This window comes from Trachypithecus francoisi, unplaced genomic scaffold (genome assembly GCF_009764315.1).
Source record: "Trachypithecus francoisi isolate TF-2019V2 unplaced genomic scaffold, Tfra_2.0 Lachesis_group1, whole genome shotgun sequence".
NCBI lineage: Eukaryota > Metazoa > Chordata > Mammalia > Primates > Cercopithecidae > Trachypithecus > Trachypithecus francoisi.
The window spans coordinates 136,077,225-136,094,499 of NW_022681454.1; the positions used below are offsets into that span (position 1 = coordinate 136,077,225).

General features: G+C 43.1%; 1 protein-coding gene across 1 annotated transcript; it reads left to right on the forward strand.

Annotated features, from left to right (window-relative positions):
• The first annotated feature begins 227 nt into the window (after positions 1 to 227).
• Positions 228 to 1,093, forward strand: LOC117085923 (histone H3.3A-like). The gene has a single exon (XM_033215299.1). It carries the CDS (start codon positions 310 to 312, stop codon positions 718 to 720), a length of 411 nt encoding a protein of 136 aa, XP_033071190.1. The 5' UTR covers positions 228 to 309; the 3' UTR covers positions 721 to 1,093.
• Positions 1,094 to 17,275: the final 16,182 nt, after the last annotated feature.

Here is a 17,275-nt window from a genome sequence, read left to right on the forward strand (position 1 = left end):
CAGAAAAGACAAATCTATGAAGACAAAAAAAGATTAGTAATTGTCTAGGGTAGGGGTTCAAGAGAACAGGGGTTCACAGTAAATGTGTATGAGGGATCTTATTGAGTGACGAAAATACTCTAAACTGACATAATGATGGCTGCACATGTAAAATAGAATAAATGTACTAAAAATTATTGAATTGTACACTTGAAACAGTGCATTATAAAATACGTAAAATAGGCCGTCGCTCTCTAACGCCAGCGCCGCCTTTCGCTCGCCGAGCTCCAGCCGAAGAAGAAGGGGGGTAAGTAAGGAGGTCTCTGTACCATGGCTCGTACAAAGCAGACTGCCTGCAAATCGACCGGTGGTAAAGCACCCAGGAAGCAACTGGCTACAAAAGCCGCTCGCAAGAGTGCGCCCTCTACTGGAGGGGTGAAGAAACCTCATCGCTACAGGCCTGGTACTGTGGCGCTTCGTGAAATTAGACGTTATCAGAAGTCCACTGAACTTCTGATTCGCAAACTTCCCTTCCAGCGTCTGGTGCGAGAAATTGCTCAGGACTTTAAAACAGATCTGCGCTTCCAGAGCGCAGCTATCGGTGCTTTGCAGGAGGCAAGTGAGGCCTATCTGGTTGGCCTTTTTGAAGACACCAACCTGTGTGCTATCCATGCCAAACGTGTAACAATTATGCCAAAAGACATCCAGCTAGCACGCCGCATACGTGGAGAACATGCTTAAGAATCCACTATGATGGGAAACATTTCATTCTCAAAAAAAAAAAAAAAAAAATTCTCTTCTTCCTGTTATTGGTAGTTCTGAACGTTAGATATTTTTTTTCCATGGGGTCAAAAGGTACCTAAGTATATGATTGCGAGTGGAAAAATAGGGGACAGAAATCAGGTATTGGCAGTTTTTCCATTTTCATTTGTGTGTGAATTTTTAATATAAATGCAGAGGCGTAAAGCATTAATGCAAGTTAAAATGTTTCAGTGAACAAGTTTCAGCGGTTCAACTTTATAATAATTATAAATAAACCTGTTAAATTTTTCTGGACAATGCCAGCATTTGGATTTTTTTAAAACAAGTAAATTTCTTATTGACGGCAACTAAATGGTGTTTGTAGCATTTTTATCATACAGTAGATTCCATCCATTCACTATACTTTTCTAACTGAGTTGTCCTACATGCAAGTACATGTTTTTAATGTTGTCTGTCTTCTGTGCTGTTCCTGTAAGTTTGCTATTAAAATATATTAAACTATAAAAAAAATACGTAAAATAAGCCTCAACAAAGTTGTTAAAAAACAAGAAACGGGCCGGGCGCGGTGGCTCAAGCCTGTAATCCCAGCACTTTGGGAGGCCGAGACGGGCGGATCACGAGGTCAGGAGATCGAGACCATCCTGGCTAACAGGGTGAAACCCCGTCTTTACTAAAAATACAAAAAACTAGCCGGGCGAGGTGACGGGCGCCTGTAGTCCCAGCTACTCCGGAGGCTGAGGCAGGAGAATGGCGTAAAACCCGGGAGGCGGAGCTTGCAGTGAGCTGAGATCCGGCCACTGCACTCCAGCCCGGGCGAAAGAGCAAGACTCCGTCTCAAAAAAAAAAAAAAAAAAAAAACAAGAAACGTGGCCGGGCGTGGTGGCTCAAGCCTGTAATCCCAGCACTTTGGGAGACCGAGACGGGTGGCTCACGAGGTCAGGGGATCGAGACTATCCTGGCTAACCCAGTGAAACCCCCGTCTCTACTAAAAAATACCAAAAAACTAGCCGGGCAAGGTGGCGGGGCCTGTAGTCCCAGCTACTCGGGAGGCTGAGGCAGGAGAATGGCGTAAACCTGGGAGGCGGAGCTTGCAGTGAGCCGAGATCGCACCACAGCACTCCAGCCTGGGTGACAGAGCAAGACTCCGTCTCAAAAAAAACAAAAACAAAAAACTAGCTGGGTGAGGTGGCGGGCGCCTGTAGTCCCAGCTACTCGGGAGGCTGAGCAGGAGAATGGAGTAAACCTGGGAGGCGGAGCTTGCAGTAAACTGAGATCCGGCCACTGCACTCCAGCCTGGGCGACAGAGTGAGACTCTGTCTCAAAAAAACAAACAAACAAAAAACAAGAAACGTAATTATTTTTTGAGTCAAACAAAAACCTATTTATTCAAAAAGTTTGAAAATATGTTTAAGAGGGCCGGACAAGGTGGCTCACACCTGTAATCCTAGCACTTCGGGAGGACAAGGCAGGTGGATCACGAGGTCAAGGGTTGGAGACCAGCCTGACCAACATGGTGAAAACCCATCTCTACTAAAAACACAAAAATTAGCTGGGCATGGTGGTGGGCGCCTGTAATCCCAGCTACCCAGGAGGCTGAGGCAGGAGAATTGCTTGAACCTGGGAGGCGGAGGTTGCAGTGAGCCGAGATCGTGCCACGGCACTCCAGTCTGGACGACACAGCGAGACTCCATCTCAAAAAAAAAAAAAAAAAAAAGGAAAAGAAAAAGAAAATATGTTTAATAGATACATAAAACTGTCTAGAGGGATAACAGTGTTTCACTCAGAAATGCTGTTGTGGGGGAAATTGGGAAACTTTTTATACTATGTACCTTTCCATATGATTATTTTGGTCATAATGAAAAATTAAAAATGTAATAAAAAACTAATTTTTCATAGATAGGAAGTTAAGATGCAATGAGATTTATAAGTATTACCTTTGGATGGTAGAATATGGCTTATATTTTTTGTCTTTCTAGGTTTCTTTCTTCTCCAATTTTATGGGTATTTTTTACTTTTAAAATTTTTAAATTGACACATAATATTTAACATACTTATGGGATACATAGTGATGTTGTGACACATATATGTGATCAGATCAGCGTATTTAGCATATCCATCATCTCAAACACTTATCATTTCTCTGTGTTGGAACATTCAATACCCTCCAGCTAGCTACTTGAAACTATAATATATAACTATTAACTATAGTCATCCTACAGTGCTACAGCAAAATACGGAAGGCTTCACAAATTTGCATGTCATTCATGATAATTTTCTCTGTATCATTCCGATTTTAGTGTTTGTGCTGCTTGAGTACATTTGCCAATTTAAAAATGATTATATATTACTTTTCCAACAAAAACTGAATGGGTTTAATTTAAAATAAAAGGCCAGGAAACATCTGAAACGGTTTTTGTTTTGTTTTTTGATTGAAACATTCTCGCTCTGTTGCCCAAGCTGGAGTGCAGTGGAGCAATCATGGCTCACTCCAGCCTCAACTTTCCAGGCTCAAGCAATCCTCCCACCTTAGCCTTCCCAGTAGCTGGGATTACAGGTGCCCACCAAAAAGCTTAGTTAATTTTTGTATTTTTTGTAAAGACGGGTTTTTATCATGTTGCCCAGGCTGGTCTCGAACTCTTAGGCTTAAATGATCTGCCTACCTTGACCTCCCAAAGTATTGGGATTATAGGCATCAGCTAGCACACCCGGCCTTGAATCTTTTTTTGTTTTGTTTTTTGAGACAGAGTCTTGCCTTGTATCATTTTTATTTATTTTTTATTCTTGAGATGGAGTCTTTGTTGCCAGGCTGGAAAGAAGTGGCATGATCTCGGCTCACTACAACCTCCGACTCCCTGGTTCAAGTGATTCTCCTGCCTCAGCCTCCTGAGTAGCTGGGATTACAGGCACATGCCACCAAGCCCAGCTAATTTTTTTGTATTTTTACAAAATACAAAAACAGGATGAAGCAGGATTTTGCCATGTTGGCCAGGACGGTCTAGATCTCCTGACCTCGTGATCTGCCCACCTCGGCCTCCCAAAGTGCTAGGATTACCGGCGTGAGCCACCGCACCCAGCATTGTATCATTTTTAAAAAGTCAACTGTAGCACAATATTTATGGTATTTCATAGATAACAGAATTTTTTTGTTTTTGTTTTTGAGGGAGAGTCTCGATCTGTCACCCAGGCTGGAGTGCAGTAGTACGATCTCAGCTCACTGCAACCTCCACCTCCCGGGTTCAGGCGATTCTTGTGCCTCAGCCTCCAGAGTAGCTGGGACTACAGGCATGTACCACCACACACGGCTAATTTTTGTATTTTTAGTAGAAACTGGGTTTCACCATGTTGCCCAGGCTGGTCTCGAATTCTTGAGCTCAAAGGGATCACCCTGCCTGGGCTTCACAGGTGTGAGCCACCTCCCCAGCCAACAACAGGACCTTTTTTTTTTTTTTTTAGCTGAAGAAAGATCCGTGACTTAGACACTTAAACAAAAAGAAGTAACATCTACTGGCCTTTATTTTATTTTATTTTTATTTTTATTTTTTCTTTTTTTGAGACGGAGTCTCGCTCTGTCACCCAGGCTGGAGTGCAGTGGCCGTGATCTCGGCTCACTGCAAGCTCCGCCTGCTGGGTTCACGCCATTCTCCTGTCTCAGCCTCCCAAGTATCTGGGACTACAGGTGCCCGCCACCACGCCCGGCTAATTTTTTGCATTTTCTTTTTTTTTAGTAGAGACGGGGTTTCACCGTGTTAGCCAGGATGGTCCCTGACCTCGTGATCCGTCCGCCTCCGCCTCCCAAAGTGCTGGGATTACAGGCGTGAGCCACTGCGCCTGGCCTACTGGCCTTTAATCTTGAATGCTGTCTAGTGAAGTTGGAGAGTATTTCTTTCTTTCTTTTTCTGAGACAGGATCTCACTTTGTTGCCCAAGCTGGAGTGCAGTGGTCTGATCACAGCTCACTGTAGCCTCAACCTCCTGAGCTCAAGCGATCCTCCCACCTCAGCTTCTGGAGTAACTGGGACTACAGGTGCGTGCCAAAACACCCAGTTAAGTTTTTGCATTTCTTGTAGAGATGGGCTTCCGCTATATTGCTCAGGCTGGTCTGGGACTCCTGGGGTCAAGTGATTCACCCACCTGGGCCTTTCCTAGTGCTGGGATTGCAGGTGTGAGCCACTGCACCCGACCAGGTATTTCTTTTCTCATTTTCCTTTGCATCTACAAATTTGTATAGGATGGGAGGGAAAAAATTCATGAGATTACAAATTGGGATCTTTCTTTTAAGATTCAAGTTCATTAGCACATATCTGATGACAAATGTGACCATAGAGAGCCTGGTAGGAACAAGACAGTTAAAATGATAATGGGAGTGGAGTAGGGGTAAAATATCCAACAGGAAATTTACTATAAGGGAGGAGCTATCTCAATGGATGACCCAGACCTTTCTGCAGGACCTGAATCATTGAAGGCAGATGTTACCTTGAGGTGCAATGTGTAGTTGAACTAGAAATTTCTCCCTACTTAGATACTGTACAGTGTCTTAAAGGAAATGTCTGTATTTGATGAGTTTCAAGTGCTTACTGAGAAAGGCACTTCTAAGAGTGACACTGGAGCAAGTACCTGGAAGAAACGCTGAGCCCCAGCTGCACTGGCAGAGACCTGTTTCAGTTGCCTTTGGAACAAAGAGCAGGGCACCTGTATTAAGGAAGGAGAGTGTCCAGGTTCTTGGCCTCTTGAACAAAGAAGTGGGCAAAATGCACAAAACAAGGAAGAAATGAAGGATTTATTGGAAATGAAAGTACACTACACAGTGTGGGATGGCCCCATTACAGAATTTTTGGGAGTTGAAATACCCTCTACTTGGGGAACACCCTATGTAAATAGAGATGATGAAGTAAAGTTACAAAGTCATTTACTTGGCCTACGCCCTATGGAGAGGATAGTTCCTATAATAGCTGAAGTGAGAATGGGCCTTATGTTCCCTGCCTCCAGGCTCTGTTTTCCTGCCTCATCTCCCCACCAAGAGATGTGATCCTCATAAATCTTTTTGGGAAGCAGAGGGACAGGTGGTCTTTTTTCTGTACATGCTTCATGCTGACTCAGGGCATAATCCTTACCTATTGGGGATCACAGAACTCTCGCCCTGTTCTGTCTAGTGAAGGCAGGGTAGCTTTTTGATGACCGGGGGTGTGTTCACCTGGAACTAGCTGGAACCTTTGTTGCATGATCATCTGGAGCTTGATGGTCTCTAGGCAAGAGGGAATGAATTTGGTTAAAAGATTTAATGGGAACCTCAAAGGGTAGATACCCATGCTGTCAAGAATGTTTGTTATAGAGATTTGCAAAAGAAAAAACAAAACTTGATCTGTTCTAGGATTCATGTGTTTCCTTAAAGTCTTAGCACAACCGACTTTATTTTGGTTTGGTTTGGTTTGGTCTGTTGGGGCCTAGTGCATGAGCTTAGTCCAAAACGATGGGCTCCCAGAATTTTATTTACAAAAATTCCCCCTTCTCACCTAAGTGAAGAACGCGACCAAAAGTTAAGGCCTTAGTGCCACTCTCAGTTACCATCATTTTGTATATCCGGTTGCAGCACGTCTTTTGTAGGTTACAGTGTCCTCATGGTTGCACATTTCTTTCAGCTCCAATTATTCCAGTTGAAGAGAGACCATATGACATTTTAGAGACAGCTTCATGCAAGCATTTAAAACCTTTGAGAGAAAACAGCACACCAGGGAGACTATGATTATGACTATTGGGAGGATAACAGCAAGAGTTTGGAGTATGCTCCTGACCCAAGGTCCCCCAAAAACCAAACCTCCTAAAATCAAATAGATCAAAGAATGAGCTAAAGAGTTTACTTATTTAACTAGACAGTCTCTTTGTTAATCCCCTACCACTGAATTTTTATAATCTTTATGTGATGTATTTCTCCATAGGCCAAAAGTGCCAGCAGCTGCAGATATTTCCTTGTTCAGCCGATTCTGTCATAACTTTCACAAAAGAATTTAAAGTTTGTTGTGTAACTATAGCCTTTACAGTAGAGTTTGCTACAGAGCCTATCATGAGGGATACATTTCTTTTCTTTTCTTTTCTTTTCAAGACAGAGTTTCACTCAGGCTGGAGTGCAATGGCACAATAGTCTCGGCTCACTGCAACCTCTGCCTCGCCGGTTCAAGTGATTCTCCTGCCTCAGCCTCCTGAGTAGCTGGGATTACAGGCACCCACCATCACGCTCAGCTAATTTTTGTATTTTTAGTAGAGACGGGGTTTCACCATATTGGCCAGACTGGTCTTTAACTCCGGACCTCAGGTGATCTGCCCGCCTTGGCCTCGCAAAGTGCTGGGATTACAGGCGTGAGCCACTCCACCTGGCCTGAGGGATATATTTCTAATCGTTGCTTCTTTTACTTTAAACCACGGAAAAAGAACCTAACAAATGATGCCCTTTTAGAAGAGTGAAGGCCTCCTGGCAGTGTTTTCTTTAACCTATGATGTGGGTTAAGAGGAATGAACAAATGTTTTGTTTTTGACTGATTATGAGGCAACGTATGTACCATAAAATTTCTTACCTACATTGGGCCTTCATCTTTTATCAATCAAAGTACAAGGGTATCCATGTATAAGGCTCGCTGCAAACTCCTTCACAATGAAAGTATACCACATTAATGCACATAACAGACCCTTTTCCCACTTCGATTGTTCATAGGGGCATAAGAAAAAATATTCAAAGATAAGAGTTTCATGACAGTAGAAGTCTTAACCTGTGAATTAGGGAAAAACTGTTCATATCAAGGATGCCATCTGCTTCTTGGGAGACATTTCCCTGGTCGGCTTTACCTCAAGGGTTCCAATGGATGCACAGTTCCAACAGTGTGGAGGGACCCGGGACCCTTCTCAGTTGTGAAATCATAAGCCCAAAGCCCAAGGTTCTGAAGTTTTGTTGTAGTGTGGATGACAAGGACAGTCTTTCTCTGATGTTTTCAGAAGATCCAAACCACAAAAAAGCTCTTTTTTTTCACTTGGTGAAAATACACTGTAGCATAATAGTCTACTGTTATAACATCAGCCCTCTTGCATGGGAAAGCTTTTATACAACCAGAAAACATACATTGAAAATAACAATTGAATGAAATCCCTTTATAAAATGTTTAAATGGTCCACCAGGTGAACAAATGTATGTGAAACTTTGTCTTCCCGGGAATATAGAACCAAGCTTTGGTTATAATGTTTTAAACAATTTCAGTATCAGCTGTTTTTTTTTTGTTGTTTTTTTCTTTTATGAGATGGGCACTGTGTCGCCCAGGCTGGAGTGCAATGACACAATCTTGCCTCATTTCAACCTCCACCTCCTGGGTTCAAGCAATTCTCCTGCCTCACCCTCCCAAGTAGCTGGGACTACAGACATGTGCCACCATGCCTGGCTTTTATTGTATTTTTAGTAGAGACGGGGTTTCACCATGTTGGTCAGGCTGGTCTCGAACTCCTGACCTCGTGATCCACCTGCCTCAGCCTCCCAAAGTGCTGGGATTATAGGCATGAGCCACCGTGCCCGGCCTATCAGCTGGTTTAATATGAAAATCTGACAGTATTTTCTTGGTATTTAATTAATTTTTGTTCTACTCGGATTAGTAGCTTTATACAAGGAAATCTGGTTATTTCTGTGGTTTACAATAATAATTTAATAACTGTAATTATAATTGATAGCACATACTACTTTAGAAATCCCATACAATTTTGGAACATATATTAGTACTATTCACAAAAATATAACCTAAAGAAGACTGAACATCATTTTGGCAATCCCATGTACCTAACGTGTCAGAAAATCCTGTTTACCTCTTTTCTGAATGTTTTCAGGGCTCTCTTTTTTTTTTTTTTTTGAGACGGAGTCTCGCTCTGTCACCCAGGCTGGAGTACAGTGGCGCAATCTTAGCTCACTGCAAGCTCTGCCTCCCAGGTTCACGCCATTCTCCTGCCTCAGCCTCCCGAGTAGCTGGGACTACAGGCGCCCGCCACCATGCCCGGCTAATTTTTTTTGTATTTTTAGTAGAGACGGGGTTTCACCGTGTTAGCCACAATCTCCTGACCTCGTGATCCACCCTCCTCGGCCTCCCAAAGTGCTGGGATTACAGGTGTGAGCCACCATGCCCGGCCTCAGGGCTCTCTTATCCATCCAAAGCGTCAAGGATTAGGAAAGACAACTTTGAAACCAAAGTTTGATTTTAGAGTTCCAGATTACCATAAATTATTTATTTTGCCAAAATGAGTCAGAAATTTTAAACTAGTAAAAACCTTTTATAACCTTTATAGCCTTTATAACAAAAAATAAAAATAAAAAACACATTCGACTGTTCTTACACACCTTGCATGTAAAACTGTTTCTAGTAGTCTTAATTGCATGTTACAGTGGCAACTCGTAGCAATTTTAACTTTAATGTAAAACCTGATAAGTTCTGTCCTGATAAGGTTTGACTATTTCCAGCATAGCTAGGAGCGTGGCCAACTCCACACATCCCCAGGCCTTACCTAGCTGGAAAGCAGGCAAATTAAACAATTTTCAAAAGCCAAAGAAGCACTTTATGACCGTAAAGCATTTAGCAAACCTAATATTTGAACATAGACCACATGTTTACATTTTGAAGAGATTGTATTTTACCAATCTTTAAAACCATCTTTATTTCCCAAAGATTGCTAAAGTCATGTGAACTAAAAGGCATTACACTTTCTAGTTTTCTGACAAAATATTTGATTTAAGCTCTTATTATTAAACCAATTAATTTAAAACTTTACACAGGAGATAAACAGTGACTTTCACTTTATATTTAACCAGTTTGCACAGAGAGAAAGAGACCAGAGACTGGTAAGAAATTCTTACCTTTTTGCCGGCATGCCGGGTTTCTGGGTTCTCCGCCCTGAGCAGCCCTCGTGACCCTGCTTCACCATATGCAAAGAGACACATTGCTATGAATTAAGAATATTCATAGATAGTTTACAAATTTTGGAGAAACTAGGAAGAAAGAGAAATATGACTCAAATTCTATTTGCGAGAGTATACTCAACAACTTAAAGTATCAGGAAGCCTAAAATCTAAAAAGTTTGTTTAAGGATAGAAAGCTGGTGTGCTCCATTAATTCCCGCAGGCTGGACAAAGGTAGCTTGGGAATTCCAGATAAATGCAATTAATGATGACTTGCTAGAAATGCATGGGAAACAAAATAACTATTCACAGAACCAAATGAAAGCCTTCCACTGTAAACTAAAAAGTATCATGGTTTTGTATATATTGATACACAGTTAGTCAGAGGCATTAAACAGCAAACAAATGAAAACTGGAAATAAGGCTGGGTGTGGTGGCTCATGCCTGTAATCCCAGCACTTTGGGGGGCTGAGACGGGTGGATCACGAGGTCAGGAGTTTGAGACCAGCCTGGCCAACATGGTGAAACCCAATCTCTACTAAAAATACAAAAAATTAGATGGGCACAGTGGCATGCAACTGTAATCCTAGCTACTCAGGAGGCTGAGGCAGGAGAATCACTTGAACCTGGGAGGCGGAGGTTGCAGTGAGCCGAGATCAAGCCACTGCACTCCAGCCTGGGTGACAGAGTGAAACTCGGTCTCAAAAAAAAAAAAAAACTAGAAGTAAAAACAAACAGGCTGGGCGCCCTGGCTCATGCCTGTAATCCTAGCACTTTGGGAGGCTGAGGCAGGCAGATCATGAGGTCAGGAGTTTGAGACGAGCCTGGGCAACATAGTGAAACCCCGTCTCTACTAAAAATACAAAAAAATTTAACTGGGCATGGTGGCGGGCACCTGTAATCCCAGCTACTTGGGAGGCTGAGGCAGGAGAATTGCTTGAATCTGGGAAGCAGAGGTTGCAATGAGCCAAGATCACGCCACTGTACTCCAGCCCAGGCGACAGTGCAAGACTCTGTCTGAAAAAAAAAAAAAAAAAAAAAAGAGGTAAAATCAAACAGGAAACCAACCCTAAATTCTCCTACTCAATTTACCTTAGAGGTTACAGTTACCCTAGGGCCCAAAAAAACCCACATAATCAATATTTTGTTCCTGATACACAATTCAATCTCCCTACGTTCACCAATATCATTATACATTCTGTGCAATCAAGAAATCCACTTTAGGCACATGACCAATATGTACTCTAGGCACTATCCACACAAAACAGTAAACATAGTGTGCAGCAATGCAAGCATGTGTGTGAAATTTGGCTTTACACTAAATCCAGCTTCATGCTTAACTATATTAAAAAAAGAATTGCCGGCTAGGCATGGTGGCTCACGCCTGTAATCCCAGCACTTTGAGAGGCAGAGACGGGCGATTCACCTTAGGTCAGGAGTTCGAGACCAGCCTGGCTAACATGGTGAAACCCTGTTTCTACTAAAAACACAAAAAATTAGCTGGGCGTGGTAGTGAGCACCTGTAATCCTAGCTCCCCAGGAGGCAGAGGCTGAGCCAGGGGAATTGCTTGAACCTGGGAGGCAGAGGTTGCAGTGAGCTGAGATCGCCCCATTGCACTCCAGCTTGGGCAACAAGAGCAGAACTCTGTCTCAAACAAAAGAAGAAAAAAAAAGAATTGCCAAACTGCCAATGCCAATGCATTTTTTACAATACTTCTTATTTTACTTTAATCAAGAGTAAGAGCTTTAACCATAAAAATGTTAATTAGCCAAATATCTCTAATTCTTTATCAAGTTTTAAAGAATATTTTATTATTTGAACTTTTTCCACATCTTTCTCCCCTACTTAATGGCTCCTTACTACATTGTTTCATAAATAACCTTTGCAAATCTGTAATTTGAACTAACTTTTACATAACTTCTGAACCAGACAAAATTATTCTTTTTTCCAGTAATAACCGATTCTGGCACATTTTGTATACAGAATTACGTGTTAACTGTAATTTTTATCCTTAGTAACCTAAAACTTTAGTGAAACCCTAAAAAGCAAGAAATCCTGAACTATCAGATATGGACATTTATAGATAAGAACAATTCCACAATTTCAGAAACATATTCCTATATTACAACCCTTTCTTAATTGGAAATGACTCAGATATTAAATTAGCATTGTTAGAAATACCAAATTTGTTAGAAATAGATCATCAGTGCCACAAAGAAAAGTCAGCATGGAGACAAACGATCTCTCAGCAAGGCAATCTTTACTTTCTGCAGAAAGGGTGAGAACACACATGAACAAAGGAAAAGCAGACACATTTATCCCTTACACATTTGGGTCAACCTTACTGCTGTGCCCTGCATCCATTGGCTGGAGCGGGACCTCACACTCTTAAACTGATACCCTATTTGCTAATAGCTAAAACTTTTCTAAATAGGTAAGTGCAGGGAAGAACAAAGAAGTTGCTTATGAAAGGTTTAAGGAAGCAATAACATTTCCAAATAAGGAAGGGGCATAGGCAGTGAGCTGGAACGTGACTGTGAGCATGTCCAACAGTCACATAGGATAGGGCTTAACAAAGAGCTATTAGCACAAAGCAAGGAGGCTTGAAAAAAGTCTTTAAAAGAAACTATTATTTCTAACACTTACAACTTATTATTTAACAAGAAGGGGAACTTTTAAGAGGAAACTTTTTACTTTCTACAAGCATTAAAAATAACTTTAAGATTTTAATTTATGGGCTGGGTGCAGTGGCTCACTCCTGTAATCCCAGCATCATGGGAGGCCAAGGCGCGCCGATCACGAGGTCAGGAGATCGTGACCATCCTGGCCAACATGGTAAAATCCTGTCTCTACTAAAAATACAAAAATTAACCGGGCATGGGGGTGTGTGCCTGTAATCCCAGTTACTTGGGAGGCTGAGACAGGAGAATTGCTTGAACCAGGGAGTTGGAGTTTGCGGTGAGCAGAGATCATGACACTGCACTCCAGCCTGGCGACAAAGTGAGACTCCATCTCAAAAAAAAAAGATTTTAATTTACACAAAAAGTCTACCTGAAACATTTATCCCATTCACTGTATGTTATTTTTTACTTTTAACAGGGGATACATGAGACGTCAATCAACGTACGTAAAATGAACCTTGGTTTGGAGGTGAGGAGGGAGCTTGGGGGTTTTCAGATCACAGGTAGGTGGGAGGCAAACAGTTGCATTCTTTTGATTTCCTGATTCGCCATTCCCAAGGAAGCAATCAGATATGCATTTATCTCAGTGAGACTTTGAATAGAATGGGAAGCAGGCTCGCCCCAAGCAGCTCCCAGCTTGAATTAACACTGACATTTAAAAATATCTAGCAAATGGCCGGGCGCGGTGGCTCAAGCCTGTAATCCCAGCACTTTGGGAGGCCGAGACGGGCGGATCACGAGGTCAGGAGATCGAGACCATCCTGGCTAACACGGTGAAACCCCGTCTCTACTAAAAATAAATACAAAAAACTAGCCGGGCGAGGTGGCGGGCGCCTGTAGTCCCAGCTACTCAGGAGGCTGAGCCAGGAGAATGGCGTGAACCCGGGAGGCGGAGCTTGCAGTGAGCTGAGATCTGGCCACCGCGCTCCAGCCTGGGCAACAGAGCGAGACTCCGTCTCAAAAAAAAAAAAAAAAAAAAAAAAAAAAAAATATATATATATATATATATATCTAGCAAAGACAAACCAACGTAAAATTCAGACAAAATGTATGCTGACAATTCTGAAGGCATTTCTATCTTTATTCCACCAATAATTTTAAAGCTAGCTTGTTTATTAAAGTTATACTTCAAATAATGTGAACTTGAGAATTGCTTAGACCTATTTACTTAATTTATAAGTGCTTTTTTACTTATAAGCTAATTTTGGTAGAGACAACATATAACAATAAGTGTACATACAAATAAACACATCTAGACATGCATACACACACATAAATGAAGATCCTGTAGCTTGGAACCTTAGCTATGAGATAGCAATACAAGATTGCCCCAATAGATACTCCAGTGAAGGCTGTGAACCAAAATTTCTGTTAAAGAAGTTTCCATGGCAGTTTGATTTTTAAAGACCAAATCTCCCCAGACTCCAAAGCGTACTGGGGCCAAACCGTACCAAAGGAGGGTGTCACACATTAACCAGGCTCCTGCTTAGAGCAGCAGCACAAAAGCCTAGATACATGCAATGCCATTCCACTTTCTCTTTAGACAGTAAACTCCAGATTCCAAACAATGTTGGGGCCAGACAGCATTGCAATTGCTACAGAAAATTCTAAAGAAGGGGGCCGGGCGCGGTGGCTCACGCCTGTAATCCCAGCACTTTGGGAGGCTGAGGTGGGTGGATCACAAGGTCAGCAGTTCGAGACCAGCCTGACCAACATGGTGAAACCCCGTCTCTACTAAAAATACAAAAGAATTAGCTGGGCGTGGTGGCGGGCGCCTGTAATCCCAGCGACTTGGGAGGCTGAGGCAGGAGACTCGCTTGAAACACGTGGGAGTTTGCTCTGAGCTGCAGGGATGGGGACGGCCTGAATCCTCTTCCCCCTTTTGGGCAGGACAATTATAAACAGCCGTTGAAAGACTGAAAAGAAAGGAAAAAAGAAAGAAAGAAAGAAAAAGACCCAGATTCCTTAAGCGAGCTGTGAAAAGACCCTGTTCCATTAAGCCAATCATGCGATGGGCAGTTAGGCGCCTCAACATGGAGACCCCTCAGTTTCACTGACCACCGGAAACCTGCAGCTGGCTCCATGCTTAGGCGTGGCCCACCAAGCGCTGCCTAGTTGGAAAGGAAAAGAAAGAGAGCGCCCCTGTATGGAGCGGAAAGGAAAGGGAGTAAAATGAATCCCAAACTTTCGCCTTACCTCTTTCTTCCTCCTGCCTGATTCGCCAAAATGTTAATGGTGGAGGGTGTCCCAGTTCTTGGCTTCTTGAACAAAGAATTGGACAAAACCCACAAAGAAAAGAAGGAATGAAGGCTTTTATTGAAAATGAAAGTACACTCCATGGTGTGGCAGCGGGCCTGAGCATAGGGTCTCAAAGCCTGTTGCAGAATTTTTGAGAGTTGAAATACCCTCTACTTGGGGTACGCGCTATGTAAATGGAGAGGATGAAGTACAGTTACAAAGTCATTTACTTGGCCTACACCCTATGGAGAGGATAGTTCCTGTCATAGGTGAAGTGAGAATGGGCTTTACTTTCCTTGCCTCTAGACCCTATTTTCCTGCCTTACCAGGGCCAATGGAAATGTACCCTAGAATAGAAGAAGACTGTTGAAAACTAAGATTTTAGTCTCTTTTGGTGTCTGCTTAGAATAGTGCCTGACATGTAGAAGGCACTCAATAAATACTTGTGGAATGATGAATGAGTGAGAGGATGAAGGTATGAGTGGGAACTCAGCCAAGCCCTTGACCTGTGATTTTCTCTGGGTTTCAGCACCCCAGCAGCTCTCCTGTAGGGAGGCAGAGACCCTGGGGGCCACAGGGCAGGGCAGGCAAGATCTGGAAGTCAGTGCTCAATAAGACTAGAATGAGTTACCCATAAAAGGAAAACTTTTCACTAACTCATCTAGAAAGTCAAGAGTGAGGGTGTTCTGTCACCCCACTGAACACCAGGAGTGACTTCACTGATCCTTCTGCTCCATGTGTGCCAATCTAGAGCCGTGACTCCTGTCCAAGAGAGCGACCTTTCCACATACAAATAGAGAGTGTTCTAGACAGACCATATGCTGAGTTTCAGAAACAGAAATAATCACTTTGTGTGGTCTAGAAACACAGCTGTAATCCTGCTTAGAGTTGCTTTTTTTCTTTGTTTGCTTGTTTTGTTTTTTGGGGGGACAGGTGTCAGGAAATAGCCTTTATAATAATGACATTAAAAATTTTCTTCTCTTAGGGCCAGGCTTGGTGGCTCATGCCTGTAATCTCAGCACTTTGGGAGGCCAAGGTGGGTGGATCACAAAGTCAGGCGTTCAAGACTGGCCTGGCCAACATAGTGAAACCCCATCTCTACTAAAAGTAACAAAAATTAGCCAGGCATGGTGGCGTGTGCCTGTAATCCCAGCTACTCAGGAGGCTGAGGCAGGAGAATCACTTGAACCCGGGAGATGAAGGTTGCAATGAGCCGAGATCGCACCACTGCGTTCCAGCCTGGTGACAGAGAGAGATTCCATCTCAAAAAAAAAAAAAAGGGAACTTTCCATGATCGAAAAGTAGTACAATGCAATCCAGATGGGCTAGCTGAGACTAAGAGTAGTCAATAAAATACTTGATTAATGGCATAAGAGTTGCCTCCAGGTACTGGTGTTCTGATTATATAATATCTACATTAAAAGAAAAATATCTAGTTCATGTGAAAGCGTGGACATGCTTTAGGCATTAGGCGACAGTAACTGTAATAGGACCAGTAAGACAATGGCCCAGTCCAAACATGTCCATACGCTGTGATTCATTACGGTTATGTTCGAAAGGGCTAGAGCTCTAGGTAGCACTGAAACTTAACCAGCAGAAACTCTCCAGTAACCAGAAACTCTAATTTTTTATTTGTTTTTTTAGATATGGGTCTCACTCTCACCCAGGCTAGAGTGCAGTGACTCACTGCAGCCTCAAATTCCAGGCAGTCCTCCAGACTCCGGGCAATCCTCCTGCCTTAGCTTCTCAAACTGCTGGGATTTCAGGTCTGAGCCACTGCCCTCAGCCATGCAACTCCGATTAAAATAGTAGGCCAGGCACAGTGGCTCATGCTTTTAATCCTAACACCTTGGGAGGTGAAGGCAGGAGGATTATTTGGGCCCGGGAGTTCAAGACCAGCCTGGGAAACATCACAAGACCCTGTCTCTACAAAAAGTAAAATTAGCTGGGTGAGGTGGCACTCACCTTCAGTCTTTTTTTTTTTTTTTTTTTTTTGAGGCGGAGTCTCGCTCTGTCTCCCGGACTGGAGTGCAGTGGCCGGATCTCAGCTCACTGCAAGCTCCGCCTCCCGGGTTTACGCCATTCTCCTGCCTCAGCCTCCCGAGTAGCTGGGACTACAGGCGCCCGCCACCTCGCCCAGCTAGTTTTTGTATTTTTAGTAGAGACGGGGTTTCACCGTGTTAGCCAGGATGGTCTCGATCTCCTGACCTCGTGATCCACCCATCTCGGCCTCCCAAAGTGTTGGGATTACAGGCTTGAGCCACCGCGCCCGGCCTTCACCTTCAGTCTTGTGAAGCTAAGGGTAGGAGGATCGCTTGAGCACAGGAGAGCAAGGTTGAGGTGAGCCATTACGCCACTGCACTGCAGCCTGGGTGACAGAGTGAGCCTTTGTCTCAAATAAAATAAAATAAATAATTTTAGTAGTGTCCACAAGAATCACCTGCAGACCCCGAAGATCTTAGACTTTGAATGTTCACCCTGACTGCTCCCTTTACCTAGAATGCCCACTGATCTTAGACCAGTCTAAGTCCCCGCCTCTCCATTTGGCTACCCCTCCTCAGCCTTCAAAACTCAGGTAAGATTTTTCTCCTTAGCCAGGAGCCCTCTTTGAGCGTAATTCACTTCCCCACTTCTCCCATAAGCCCCCACAGCATCTTTCAAATTTCTGTGTAGTTAACACATTACATAGCATATTTTGTTT